At 38.4% G+C, this 15,781-nt stretch overlaps 1 protein-coding gene across 1 annotated transcript in view; it reads right to left on the bottom strand.

Annotated features, from left to right (window-relative positions):
* Positions 1–15,781, bottom strand: part of LOC111147049 (NUFIP1, FMR1 interacting protein 1) — a 41,756-nt gene that overhangs the window by 19,964 nt on the left and 6,011 nt on the right. The window contains 2 exon segments of the mRNA XM_022502915.1: positions 2,301–2,393; positions 15,054–15,130. Of these exon segments, the coding sequence (XP_022358623.1) occupies positions 2,301–2,393; positions 15,054–15,130 (170 nt within the window).

Here is a 15,781-nt window from a genome sequence, read left to right as displayed (position 1 = left end):
AATGAATAAACCTGTTAAACTGGAACTGCATATCCAGCAAAAATATTTTTCAAAAAGAAAGGCAAAGAAAGACCTTTTTAGACACACAAAGCTGAAAGAATTCACCTCTGCAGATCCTCACTACAAGAAGTGCCAAAGAAAGTTTTTTAGGCAAAAGGAAAATACTATCAGATGATGGATCAACACTAAAGAATGAAGTGTACCAGAAATGGTAACTACATAGGTATCCCAGCCTTCAGCTAGGCTAGATTAGCCATCAGCTAACCAACCCCCAGCCATGACTGAGCCTTGTCAAGATCAGCAGGTACATCTAACTGAAGCCCAAATGACCCCAGATGTCTGAACAATTAATACTTACTACTATATTGGGGGAAAAAGGACACCCAGTAAGAGAGTAAAAAGGCAAGCCACAAGTTGTGAGGGTATACTTGCAATACATCTACTCAAGAAAGGAGTTGTGTCTAAGTAAATAACTCCTACGAATCAAGAAAAGCAACCCCATTTAAAACTGGTCAAAAACTTGAACTGACACTTCACAAGGAAATATCAAAATGGCTGATAAGCATATAAAAAGGTGTCCAACATCATTAGTCAAGAGGGAAATCAAGATAGAGATAGGAGGACATGAGAAAAAGGTGTAACCAAGCATGAACCAAAGACAGAACAATTAGATGCACAATCAGTAGGAGTGCAAACTGGTACAACCATTACAGAAAAACTGTTTGGCTTTATCTATTAAAACTAAGTATACAGATGCCCAATGATTCAGCATATATCTATGACCTGTGAAAACAAGTACTTATGTCCCAAAAGGTATGTAAAAGAATGTTCATTGCAGCTTTATTCATAATAACCCAAACCAGAAACAATCCAAATGTCCAACAGTAGAATGGCTATTCTCACTAAGGAGTGCTACACAACAATAAGACTGAACAGTTTAGAGCTACACACAATATGGGTGAATACCACAAAACAATTCCAAACCACAGAAATCACACACCAAAGAATATATATCTTATGATTCTACTTACATAAGGTTTCAAGAGCACATAAAACAAATCTATGATTACAGAAATCAGAAAAGAGGTCATCTTTGTCGGAAGGCAATAAACTAGGGAGAGCTTAAGAAAAATTCATGAGGTGAAGACGTTTTGAATATTATTAACCTGTGTGGAGATTACATGGGTGTGTAGGTGTGTGTGTGTATAAATTTGAGTTGTACATTTGAGATTTGTATCTTCTATTTATATTAAAAATTAAATTCAGTAAAAAATGAAACAAAAAATTTTGAAAAAAATTCTATGAAGGTGAGGGGTTGGGAAAAATAGGGTGTCTCATATACTACTGGTGGGAGAGTTAGCTATGATAGGTATTTGGCAGTTAGCCATTAATATTACAAATACACATACATCTGGAGTGCCTGTTTGGCTCAGTCAGTTAAGCTTCTGTCTCTCGATTGTAGCTCAGGTCATGGTCTCAGGGTCATGGGATCGAGCCTCATGTCAGGCTCTGCACTCAACAGGAAGTCTGCTTGGGATTCTCTTCCTCTCTCCCACCCTTTGCCTCTCTCCACCATGCTCTCTCTCCCCCTCTCTCTAATAAATAAATAAATCTTAAAAAAAAAAAAACTAAAAACTAAAAAATAAAAAACAAAATAAATACACATATTATCTTTTGACTTAGCAAATCTACTTCTAGGAATCCATCCTAAGGAATACTTGCGTATGTGTAAAATCTATGTCAGGGCAATAATGGCAAATTTTTATTAGTAAAAGACTGGTTAGAACTTCAGTATTTGTCAATAGGAAATTGGCTTTAAAAAACAAACAAACAAACAAAAAACTGTGGGACACCCTTAGGGTTCTACACATTCTTGAATAAAGAAGAGACTAGTTATTTATTAATATCGTCAAGTATATCATTCGGCTAAAAAAAGAAAAGTACAGAATAGTGTCAAAAAGAGAAAGAAAAAAAAGACTATTATCTTATGTGCTACATACAAATGAAGTATCTCTGGAAGGATAGAATGGGTTGTCTCTGGGAAGGAGAACTGTTTAGCTAGGAGACAAAGACAAAAGATTTATTAACAATAAATCTTTTTGAAAAACCACTTGAATATAGGGCACTACTTATTTAGAAACAATTTAAAGAAATTTTGAAGTAAAAAAATTACAAAAGCAAAGATTTCAGAATTAGGAGTATAGAAATTTTAAGATTTTGGTACATACTCTTGTTTATTATTTGTAAGTATACTCATTTGAAATTAGCATAGAGAATGAAAGCAATTTTAAGGAACTTACCCATACTGTGTCGTCGTCAAAACTGCTCCTCTCTTTTCCTTTTCAATTTTTAACTTTTTCTTTCTTTCAATATTGGCCAGAGTTGGGTAGTTTCTAGGAAACAGTAAAAGTCAATTATAAAAGGGCGTTTAGAGTACAAATTTAATTATGCAATCAAGCAATTTATGTTTAATTAGCAATTAGCAATTTTTGTTTAATTAATGACTAATACAATAAATCATTTTAAACCTTTAACTCTTTTTAGAACTTTTTTAAGGGAGAAAAAGCAGACTGTGCCAGTGCTACTCAAAATGTAAACTGGCTGTTAGTCCACAAACTTTGCTATGAGTAGGTAGAGAACTTATACCAGAATTTGAATCAAATATCATAATATGTGCTCAAACTAATACAGTTCATCTATTTGCCATGTACCCATAAATACTACTAAAAAAAAGTACCCCCAAAGAGTATAAAGATGAGGCGGGAGGAAAAGATCATATCTTGCTAGAGAAATCCAGAAATTCAGAAAGAGAGAGAGAGAGAAAGAGGGAGAAAGTGAGTTGCTCTTACATGGTGTTAAACAGAAATTAGATGGAAAAGCTTCAGTGGTCTAAGCCGAGCAAACAATGCAAACAAACCAAGGCCTCAGAAGGTGCGCAAGATATCCAGGGAAGGCAAGCGGTTTTTTTGTATAGTTATAAGCAATCAGACAGAAAGGGAAGCTAAGGCCATGAAAAATGAAATAATGTGCCTTGAATACCAAATCAGGAATTTTATATTTAATTCAGTGGCAGTGGGGAGCCACTGAAAGTTATGAACAGGGTGAGATATGTACAAGGCAGTGATTAAGATTAAACCTGACAACAGTGTCTAAGGTGAATTGTTCTAACAAAGCTTTCTTTGTTCCTTGGCACAGCTGTGTGGAGATGCGAGCACCAAACTCTGGTGGTAAGGGAACAGATCCTAGGAGTATAAGAAAGTACAAATGAAGGGAAACAGAGATAGCCCACTACCATTCAGCCTGGCTAGTCAACATAGTAAATTTTAAGAAATACCAACAAATTGTGTTCTGCCATTGTTTCTAGAACATTGTTTCACCCTCCTCCTTTTTTTCTTTTTTCTTTTTTTTTTTAAAAAAGTTTTTTAAAAAAAGTCAGTGATCTGCATCACTGACTTGCATGGCACAGAAAATATGAAGCCTTTGGGTTGGCCACACTGGAAGATAAGCATGGAAATGACATTAAGTAAGTGGTAAAATAATTAGAAAAAAGGGCAATGAATTTCAATAAGGACAGTGCAAAGCAATCCAGCCAAGAAAAGTAAACTCCATAAATAAAAGATGATGAATGCACAAGCTATAAATAAACATAAGAGGGAAAGATCAAGGTCATAGGAGATAAAAATCTGACAGCCAGTCAGCACCATATGACTGGACTTCTGGAAAGCAAACATCATCTAAGGTTATGTGAAATGGAGTCTGGCTCATGTGCAAGTGTGAAAACTCCCTCTCGCAGTACTCGGAAGGGGTCAGAAACTTTCAGAGCACGGTGTCCGGTTTTGTGCTTCTAAACTGAAAAGGAATGTTAAGGAAAAATAAAACTTGGATGGGATTCAGAAGAGACTCAAAGATGATTAACAGGCTGAAAACTAAAACCTCTGAGGAAAGATGAAAGGAACTGGAACTATTTGCAGCCTCTAAAAGAGGAAGAGAAGTGACAATAAATGCTCTCACAGAAAGGACGGTAGCCAGCTGGTCTCAATCTGAAGACAGAAATATGCAGAAGCAGAAATGGTGAGAAAAACAGTGATGACTTTCACAGGCCCCACGCTGTCTAGGCATATAACTCACAACTACTCAAAACTCTTCACATTTCTGAAATGCACTTATTCTTACTAGTAGAGTCTCTTCACCATTTTTCTTCTGAGCATTGCAGACCCTTAACATGCTGAGTCACATGCTGAACAATAAAGATTTGGTACTACAGTCTACCATGTACAAGCAAGCAGATGCTACCTAAGTGCTTCCCAATGGTAAAACATGTAAATGTTTGTTATAGCAAGTGGATTTTATGTGAGGTCTAAGAAAGAATTCCTTAAACAAGACATCAAGGATGTTGTGCAATCTCCTTTGGTAGAAGTCTTTTTTTTTGACAGAGAGAGAGATCACAAGTAGGAAGAGAGACAGGGGAAGCAGGCTCGCTGCCGAGCAGAGAACCCGATGTGGGGCTCGATTCCAGGACCCTGAGATCACGACCTGAGCTGAAGGCAGAGGATTACCCCACTGAGCCACCCAGGCGTCCCTGGTGGAAGGAAGTCTTTTAAAACGGCTCACTTTCTTCTTCTGACAGATCAAAGTAACACTTCCTGAAAGGTAAGAGACCTTTCAATACCCCTTGCAAAGCTAGAAGATGCCATTTTTTCAGTGCTTATTATAAAACCCAAACCCTCATCCAAAATGTGTATCATTCTTATTTACACAGAACCTAGAGACAAAACACTAAGAAAAACGAAGGAACTAGAAAGCAAATGATCCAAAAAAAAAAAAAAGCGGAAGCCAGAAACATAAAACCTTGCTACACACACACACACAAAATATATCAGAAAGCCCCCTCCAGCAACATAATATTAAAATAAAAGAATAAGGAAAAGTTTGGAGCTTTGATCAACAACAACAACAACAACAAATGAAACAGTTAAGGTTCCTAAAGTACACCTGAAATAAATCCAAACACTGCTGAGAAAAAAAAATCACAAACTGTCTTATGTTACACCATTACATACAGACAAAACTTAGTCCAGTGTCTCCTGGTTAGAGGAGACATTAGTTAGAGAATGGGTATTATGGGTATTATGAACTTATAAAGCCTGTGACACGTGCTATTTTCACAGTTGGTTTCTGTGCTTTTACCTGCTAAAATCACTTTTTCCCTATACTTTCATATTTCCCCAATATTCCATGAAGAACTGGCCCTGAAACCATAGGTCCTTTCTCCTCCTCCTCTTTCTTACATGTCTTCCCTACTTTTTGCCCTCCCCTTGCTTAAGCCTTAAGTCTGCAGTGACAGACCTTAAGCACTACCAGCAATAAATGGGCAAAATTGTGCCAATTGTGATCCTAGCACGTATCATTTTGGTTACATTATACACTGCCGCTTTCCCTCTCAAATCACCACCCGTTTCTTGACTTTTCTCTAAGCCTTTTCTCTATAAAAACATAATCCCTCTTTACTGGCATTGACCCGAAACTGCTTCAACACAAGCCATTCTGCTGTATTTTTATTTCAAAGTTTTTCTAAACTTCAAAAAGACATAGCATTTTTTTTAGAAGCCGACCCTCTCTATTAGAATTCTGAAAGAAACGGAGATACAATTTAAAAGGATTTCCTCAGCACCACAGTAACCACTGAAATACAGATCCCAAAACTACTCCACCTAGTGGACTCACAATCTACTGTAAAATATGTTTCAATGTTTCCAGCAAACCTCTATCACTATTTTCTGTAATGCCCAATCATATAGCATTTGTACCTCTCAGGTCAGGAATTAAGAAAGAATCACTTCGAGCAGGGTGAGGTGGGGTGAAGGGTGAGGAGTGGGTTAAAAGTTGTTAGCAGAAAGCCTTAAAAGTTTTTAATTAAACACACTGGGCACCTCTGGGTTTGACTAGATAAAGGAATAAGAGCAAAGATATACCTTCTTCAAGGAAGGACACAATATAACAAGCAAATCTTTAGCATTTTCTTCAAACTCTAAAAATTCTTGCTATATGGAAGTCTTTTACAAGGTTTCCTAACATAGCTATTACATAAAGATCTTATCTTTCCAGCATGTTAAAGAACACGGCGCCTTCCTCAGAAAGAATGTGGCCCTCAAAAGAAAATTCAAGACATAAGGACTATTCTGCCACATCAACATGAAATTTATTCTTTTCAGGCCTTCAAATAACATTTTTTTTAAGTTGAGAATGATAGAAATTTAGAAAGTAAATATATTTTTATAATAAGTTCTTTAAAAACTGCTAGTGGAGAAAATGTTAATGTATTCTTGAGAAATGTATCAAATGTGCCAAAGAGAAATGTTTCCCATACTTTTTATTAATAAAGTACATTTATAGAAATAATGTATGAGAACGTTACAGCAAAAGAACTTCAGAAATAAGATATAGAAAAACCTCAGATGAATCAGCAAGTGCCAAGTGATCATTTCAGGACACTGTGCTAACAAGGCCACATCACAGGTACAAATAAACTTCACCCCAAATTGTTATCCTCACCCAATTTCCTTATTCTCTTTAAACATCTCTAAACTTCACAAATCTGTCATTTCAATTATTCACTTCAAAGGTTTACCCATTCCTCTTCCGAGACATTTCTGTCCACTATCACAGCATATCTTCAGTCTACATTCTAGAAACTAGAACTGCACTGCCTATCCCCTGTGCCCTCACCTATCTTTCATAAAAATCATCACCAATAAGTGTATTAAACACTTGCTCAAGTTTATTCCTTTTTCAAGACAGACCTGCTTCCAAATACCACTTAAAAGTTTTGAAATACATGGGGCACCTGGGTGGCTCAGTGGGTTAAGGCCTCTGCCTTCGGCTCAGGTCATGATCCCGGGGTCCTGGGATTGAGCCCCACATTGGGCTCTCTGCTTGGCAGGGAGCCTGCTTCCATTCCTCTCTCTCTGCCTGCCTCTCTGCCCACTTGTGATCTCTGTCTGTCAAATAAATAAATAAAAAATCTTAAAAAAAAAAGTTTTGAAATACAATGAGCTTTAAACTCTGCCACCAAGCACTGAGGCAAACACTCCTAACAGCCTGTTCTGCCCCTCTTCCTTAACAATTTTGTTTGTGGATGTTCCATCAACTCTGTTGTCACTAAAGGTGGTCAAGCAACCCACTTGTTAGCCAATGACAGCTAGGTGGAAGTCTCCTGGTTGGATCGAAAACACAAAGCTATTGTTGTTGCAATGAAAAGAGGCAAATTCAGCTTTGTGTGCATTTTGCCTTTTTCTCATCATCCTGCCTAGAATGAGGGTCTAATATTTGGATAGGCAGGAACCTCCTGATGGACACAAAGATGAAAGCCACCTACTAAGGAGCAATAAGTAAGAAAATGTGCCTGATGGCACTGCTAAGCAGCAACAGTAGCCCAGGACTTTTTTCTACCTGGGAAAAGAGCCCTCTTTGTGCTAAGCTAAGGTAGTAAGGTCGCTGTTCCATTTACTGAAACAGGATCCTAACTGCAAGCACCACTGCGTCCCAGCCATCCTCTTTCATCTGAATGCTGTCCAAGCCCTACTAGGCGTATCTTGATTTAAAACTTGCCTCCTAAAAGCAGGGTTCCTTTTTTAAAGATTTTATTTACTTATCTGACAGAGAGTGAGCGAGTGAGAGAGCACAAGCAGGGGGAGTGAGAGAGGGAGAAGCAGGCTGCCCACTGAGCAAGTAGCCTGACGTGGGCTCAACCCCAGGATCAGGTCCAGGATCGTGACCTGAGCTGAAGACAGATGCTTAACCAACTGAGCCACCAAGTCATCCCCCTAAAAGCAGCTTCTTATAAAGTTAACCATATGCTTCTTATAAAGTTATACTTATTATATGACAAAACAATCCCATTCCCAGGTATTTACCCAAGTCAAAAAAAAAAAAAAAGTATAAACAAAACAAAACCTGTACATCAATGTTTATAAAGGCTTCACTCACTCATACTCACCAAATAAGGGGAACATCCCAAATGTCCCTCAATTGGGAAATAAATGAACAAACTGTGGTACATCCATATAATGGAACAGAATAGCAACAGAAAGGAACTGACTACTGTTACATGTAGTAACATAAATGAATCTCGAATGCACTATAGCTAAGTCAAAGAGTCAGACTCAAAATCCACACACTGTATGATTCCATTTACATCATGTTTTGCAAAGATATGAATATAGGAGCAGGAAAAAGACCACTGGTTATCAGAGGCTAGAGCTGGGGGTAGAAGTTGACCACAAAGGGCATGAGGATTTCTGGGGGGTTAATGGAACAGTCCTATACCTTGATTGTGGCGGAACAGTCTTATACCTTGATTGTGGCAGTGATTACATGTCGATATACATCTGTCAGAACCATATATTAAAAAGGATGAATTTCACTGTATGTACAACATACCTTAAAATAAACAGGGAGGATGGGTGGGCAGGCACTATACCTCCTACAAGAAATCTTGCAAAACAAATTAGTAGCCCTGCCTTCCAAAGATTCCAAGTACCCCTTGACCAGACATTATTATCCTTACAAGGTTAAAATTAATGCTTCAGTTGCCTGTGGTCTCATGGCCATCTCACATATATTTATCTTTTATGTCATATTAGGGTAAGAGTCTTAAAGGCAAGGGAAGTGTCTACTCCTGTGTGTTTTTGGTGATCTCAGCCATATATAACAAAATCCTTGCCTTTTCAAATACTGAATGTTTACCTCTAATTTTTAAGTTAAATAATTATCAAGAAGTTAGCCAAAGGTATCATAACATACATTAACATAAAGTATCAAAACAAACATATCATAATTTACAAATTAACATAATATAAATTCAAAGGTTAATAAGATATCTCACTAACATTAGAAAATCAAACCAGCCTTCACCAGAGCCTTTACATTTGCTACCAAAGCTGGTTTTTGTCTTCATATTAATATACCTTAAGTTTCTCCAGCCAGGAGAATTTTTCCTTTAAAGCATTTTTTACACAAAACCACAAGGGGGCATAGTTCATATTCACACAGGGAGAGTTAATCTAGAAAGTAACGCATTCAAACACAGATCAGTTTGGTTTGTCTAGTCATGGTCTGTCCTATGTGGTGAGAATTTAATGTTCAAAACCACAGTAGTTTAAGTACCATTAGCTATTATTACTGATTTCCAACCGTAATTACCAACCAGATCAGCACACTTTTACCCAATTTCTTTAAAAACAACAAAGATGGGACACTTAGGTGGCTCAGTTAGGTAAGTGTCTGCCCTCAGCTCAGGTCATGATTCCAGGGTCCTGGGATCGAGTCCCGCACGCACCAGGCTCCTTGCTCAGCAGGGAGCCTGCTTCTCCTTCTGCCTGCCACTCCCCCTCCTTATGCACACACATGTTCAGTCTCTCCTTCTCCCTCTCTGACAAATAAATAAATAAAACCTTTTAAATAAATAAACAAACTGGGTAGGGAGGTGAAGACAGAAGGGGAAGACAGAAGGTAAAGGGGTAAGGGATGGGAGGTCTCAAATAGTACAAGACCAGGTAGAGGTGACAGTGGGAGCCGGAGAGAATGGAAGTTATGATCAAAGAGGAGTATGCCTAGGGCACCTGGGTGGCTCAGTGGGTTAAAGCCTCTGCCTTCAGCTCAGGTCATGATCTCAGGGTCCTGGGATCAAGTCCCGCATAGGGCTCTCTGCTTGGTGTGGAGCCTGCTTCCCCCTCTCTCTGCCTGCCTCTCTGCCTACTTGTGATCTCTGTCTGTCAAATAAATAAATAAAATCTTAAAAAAAAAAAAAAAGAGGATATGCCCAAGGGCACCTGGCTGGCTCAGTCAGTAGAGCACGCAACTCTCGATCAAGGTTGAGTTCAAGCCCCAAACTGGGTGTAGCAATTACTTAAAAAAAAATTTTTTTTTAATTTATAGAAAGACAAGTATGGCCAGCTTTAGGATTTTCAAGGCAAAAAAAATCCAGAATATAAGACCCAGACTGTGATCATGAAAGTGAGCAGCTAAAATTGCATGGAGGTGAAGGACACCAGAAATCCGAATATAAAAAGGCCCTAATGAACTATTATAAGCTATGAGTCTCAAAAAGTCAGGGGAATTCAAAGTATACACGCTTCTGTTGGAACATCTAATATGCCAACGACAGGTGGCAAAGGCAACTGCAACCCGCTGGAACCCATCTTGTTACAAGTCACTGGGGAGGGTGTTAGAACTGCAGAGAGCTGTGTAGACAGATGGCAAGAAATTCAAAGAAGGGCGAAGGAGCAGTCATCTGAATCCACATCAAGAAGGCCCTATATGTCACAAAATCAAATAGTCACTTTTTGTTCTTGTTTTATTTCCCCTTAATACAGCAAACTACACTGCTACTACTAATCACATCTTCCTTCTCAAAATCCTCCCCTTTACTGGCTTCCATGACATGTCATATTCCTAATTTTCTTCTACCTCTCCAGCCCTCACTTGGAAGTCTTATTGGTTTTTACTGTGAGGCGGTCTTCTCCTTTGACTCTATCCTCTCTCTCTGGGGGGGGATGTCTTTACATTTATAACTTTAGGATTTAAAAATATCTATCTCCAGCCCAGTCTGGTCCAAGACCCAATGTCTACGCAACATCTTCAAATACATATCTCAGAATCTCCTGACACTCAACAATGTCCAAAATCAATACATCCAAACCTTATTCCACAATTCACTGTTCAGAGGGGCTCAGAGCGGAATCTGAAAGTCTCAAAACCTCTTTCTTCCTGAACCTCTTATCATCCAATCCCCAAATAGTGCCCATTTACCACCCAAGTGTTCTATATCCACCTGGTTCTTTCTGTCCACATCACTGCCATCTTTTAAAAACTTCTATCATGTCGGGGGCACCTGGGTGGCTCAGTGAGTTAAAGACTCTGCCTTCAGCTCAGGTCGTGATCCCGGGGTCCCGGGATTGAGCCCCGCATCGGGCTCTCTGCTCGGCAGGAAGCCTGCTTCCTCCTCTCTCTCTGCCTGCCTCTCTGCCTACTTGTGAGAGCTCTCTCTGTCAAATAAATAAATATTTTAAAAAATTTAAAAAATTAAAAATAAAAACTTCTATCATCTCTTACCTATACTCAAGTTCCTTGAACATGCCAATCCATCTAGATATGTCCCCCTGCCTCCCCTCATCTTTTTCTAGTTAGATCTGAGTTCAGTTCAACCTCCCTTTGCCAAGGAACACTGCCCTCCTCCAGACTACATGCTGAGAAAGAGGGAAGGACTATGAGAATGAAATAGCTGGACTTGTAGAACACAGTCATTGAAAGTGGTGACCATGATTAATATTGGTCTAACTTTCTCAAAGTTCATGATTCAATTTATACAGCCACCAGAGATAAGAGAACCAAAGCTGGCAAATTAGAAACTCATCTCAGACCTTTCCTACTCACTTAAGTGAACTTAAAACTTGCAAGATTCAACAACTGAGTTTAGTTAACTTCCTAGCTGCTTTATAATCTATGCTGACTAGCAGCCATTGTCATCCACCTCAAAAGAATTAGACATTTATAAAAGGGCCTGGCACCAATGAACAGCACTAACTCCCAACTGATCAAAGTCAGGGCTAAGTAGCAAGGGGAACAACAGCCTAGTGTTTGAGCAGTTAGGTCACTTCCATCCCATCTAGCAGGATACAATCTTCAACACCATCGGCATTCAATCTTCAAAAACTAAGTATCAAACAGGAAATGGAGTTAATTCTTCTTGTTTTATTATTCCTCTGTGTAAAATAATAAAAAGATATAACCTATTGATAAAAACAAAGCAAAGCAAAAAACAAAACACAACAAAATAACCACATACTTAGCGAGCTGTGAGGAGAAACAACTCTATCAATAAAGAAGCCAGCTAAAGGGAGCAAGGTGCTTCAATATGCCATGCATATTGAGTTCTTCACTAAGTCAAACCACGTTATCGTCCTAACTGCTTCTAAGTTTGACCACGCAATTGGCTGAGCACCCTCATGCTGAGACTAGGTGTTCCTACCCTGTACCATTTAACAGAAATTCAATCAACAAATATTTATTCTCCACATACTAAATTCCAGGCACAGTGCAAAGTGCAGTGGAATCAAAGATGTCCAAGACTAGGGATGACTAGCATACTATGCAACAGGTGCTACCATGGTTGTATTCATAAGCTACATAGTCACAAATGAGGTAGTCCATACTGCCTTAGGTTAGGGTGGTCCATGGATTGGCAGCCAACCCACATGCTGAAGCCAGAGTATAGACCAACTATGTTACTAAGTAAATATTTAAATCAGCTGACATCTTCACCAAGATTTCCTCTCAATAAAAAAAAGTAGGGGCGCCTGAGTGGCTCAGTGGGTTAAAGCCCCTACCTTCGGCTCAGGTCATGATCCCAGGGTCCTGGGATCGAGCCCCGCATCGGGCTCTTCTCTCAGCAGGGAGCCTGCTTCCTCCTCTCTCTCTGCCTGCCTCTCTGCCTACTTGTGATCTCTGTCTGTCAAATAAATAAATAGAATCTTTAAAAAAAAAAGTAATATATAAATTTACATTCTAATACAAGTTCCTTATCTCATTAGAGACTAGTACTCTGGCAGCACTGAGATAAAGAAAATGAAGATTAAGAAAAGAGTGACATTTGAGGTGACGTTTGACACAGGTCTCTCAAGATAAGATTCTGCCTAGGAGGTAAAGAGAAAAAGGCATTCCAGTATACTCTACTCCTGGTGGCTTAAACTCCTTCATGTGTTAGCCAAAGATGTGACTAAAATTCTAAGTGGCTAGATTCTACTTGCTTCAAAATTAAATTCTTCTGATCATCCTCTCACCCTCATCCATCTCTGCATTTTACATTATTCATAACTGATATTTATATACCCCTCGACTAAATTCTGTTTGCTCTCAATTGGTTCTAAATCTTTATGTTTATGCTAGTTTCCCACAGAATTATCCCTGTAGCTTTAAAGGGCAGTCACTAACTTTTTCACCTAACAGTGTAACATCTGCCACAACACTACATATGCAAGTGGGTTTAAATTAAAAATTGAAGATACCATGGATGGACTTAGAAGGAATTACGGTAAGTGAAGTAAGTCAGAAAGAGAAAGACAAATATCATGTGGGGGCGCCTGAGTGGCTCAGTGGGTTAAAGCCTCTGCCTTCGGCTCAGGTCATGATCCCAGGGTCCTGGGATCAAGCCCCGCATCGGGCTCTCTGCTTAGCAGGGAACCTGCTTCCTCCTCTCTCTCCTGCCTGCCTCTCTGACTACTTGTGATCTCTGTCTATCAAATTAAAAAAAAAAAAAATCATGTGACCTCACTTATATGTGGAATCTGAAAAATAAAACTAAATAATAAACAAAAAGCAGAATCAAACCTATAAACACAGAGAACAAACTCATGATCGCTAGAGGGGAGGTGGGTGGAGGGATGGGTGAAGGGGAAAATGGGTGAAGGGAAAGCGGGAGACACAGGCTTCCAGTCATGGAATGACCAAGTCACTGGGATAAAAGGTACAGCATAGGAATATAGTCAATGGTATAATAGTGTTGTGTGGTGACGGACAGTAGCTACATTGTGGTGAGCACAGCATAATCTATAGACTTGTTGAACTACTACACTGTATACCTGAAACCAATATGACATTATGTGCCGACTATACTCAAATATTAAAAAAAAACAAAAACATGTATTTTAAGAGATTTACAAGTGAGACAGTGAGTGCTATACAAAAGCATTAAGATACCCTGGGCTGTTTCTCATTGGTACGTTTACTCACAACTTCACATTGTACCCACGGCACATATTAACGAACTAATAAAACGTGCCAAGTCATACTTTATTGTTTGCTGGGCATCCGATCAAGCTTATCTCACTCACATACCCAGACTCTGGGGATGACAACAGTGGTGATAATAAACACCATTAATTTTATTAACATCCTCTTTCCATAATGCCAACACAGTCTCAAATTATTTGTTACAAATAAAAATGTTGAATTTAAAAATAAACTAAAAAATTAAGTTGAACAAAGCAAAAATTTCACCTGCTGGTCCAAAGAGTTTTAAGTACCTTTCTTGACCTCAGAAGATAACTATCTCATCTCAGGCTCTCCTCATTTTTTTTTAAATTTTTTTATTAACATACAATGCATTATTAGCCCCAGGGGTACAGGTACCTCATTTTTTAACTCGAAAAAAAATCATCTGACTTAAAAATGCATTTGACCATTCAATAGCTCTGCCTGGTTTCAGCTTCAGGGTGAGCTGTCATATTCCTTTCTGAGAAGATCGTAAAAAGTGTCCCACTGGGATTTTTCACAAGTATATCTAGCTAGACATCTATTAAACTTTCTCCCTAACAAGCATAAAGCCACAAATCATGTTGTGGCTGAATTTTCTTAGCCATTACTCACAGGAAAGAATTCCTGGTCTTTTTTTAATTAAGGATAAACGCATGTATCATTGCTATACTTCCTCTACCAAGCATACTGCAGTCATCCAACAAGTTTTTGCTGGGGGAGAAAAAAAAAATCAAAAGAAAAACATAGTGAAGTATTATATATTTTTGAATAAGAGCACCCACTCATGACTGCCTGAGCACTGAACATCTAACATAGGAGGCATGCAGTAGCTCCCCTCAAAGAGTAGAGTACAGTCCCATGACAACACCAGTTATTCACAAAGAGTTCCTATTAGGTCTTCTCAAAACTTACTCAATAACAAACCTCATATAATATAGCTCACACCCCCATTCCCTAGTATTAACATTATAAGGGAATTCAATGAATCAAAACTGCCCTAGTAAAAACTGTACACTTCTTTTTAAAACATCAAGTGACAATCTCAAATTCACTATATACCAACCCCGAAGAACAGCAAAATTAGTACTAGTCATTTTTAGAGGAATATTTGCAATGTTAAAAAACACCATCATTTCCTTTTTCAAAGTTCTCATTAGGGCCAGAACGGGCATTATTTGGAAGTAGTCAACCTTGCCACAGTACAAGAAAGTTATTTCACTAGTTCTGAACTCTTGACTCACTTCCTTCTTTCTTCCCTCCATCTTGCAATCTCCTCTGGAGTGTCTAACTTGATCTTCTTCATACCAGGAGCATGCATCTAGGGAGAAAAAGCCTGCTGAACATCAGAAAGCATATTGTATGTGTTGGTTGTTTTTTGTTTTGTTTTGTTTTTTAACTTTTTGTTTTTTAAAGTGGGCTCCATGTCCCCAAGGGCTTGAACTCACAACCTTGAGATCAACAGTCACATGATATACTGACTGAACCAGCCAGGCACCCTCATGTTGTATGTTTCTGACTAAATTTCCAGTATCATGAGGGATAATGGAGACTCTGTACTCAACATTAAATTTATTAGCAGAGACAATTTTAAAACAAAGTAAGCAGGTGTTATCTATCCATTATTATGACTCCTCCTTTAAAGGAAAAAGAGTAATTTTTTATGTGTTTAGATTAGTGCTATTGATAAAGAAAAAAGGAGTAACATAACTTTGGTTACAAAGTAGATATGTCATTATTTCTCAACTGACATCAAATACCCAAATGAATGACCGACCAACCAAAACTGACTGAGGTAACTAAAAAAAAAAAAATGAATAAATAGAATGATCTGAAGCAGCACCACATAGTAAAACAAGTATAGAATGTGTGGTCAAGAAACTCAAGTGCAAGAATCATTTCTAAGGCCCTGGACAAGTCATTTTTTTTTTTTAATCTATTAACTCTGGCCAATATTTATCTGCTTCACATA

This window comes from Enhydra lutris, unplaced genomic scaffold (assembly GCF_002288905.1).
Source record: "Enhydra lutris kenyoni isolate GAN:26980312 unplaced genomic scaffold, ASM228890v2 scaffoldscaffold15, whole genome shotgun sequence".
Classification (NCBI taxonomy): Eukaryota; Metazoa; Chordata; class Mammalia; order Carnivora; family Mustelidae; genus Enhydra; species Enhydra lutris.
The sequence above is the reverse complement of the archived record's forward strand: the minus strand, read 5'-3'. Positions and strand labels throughout refer to the sequence as shown.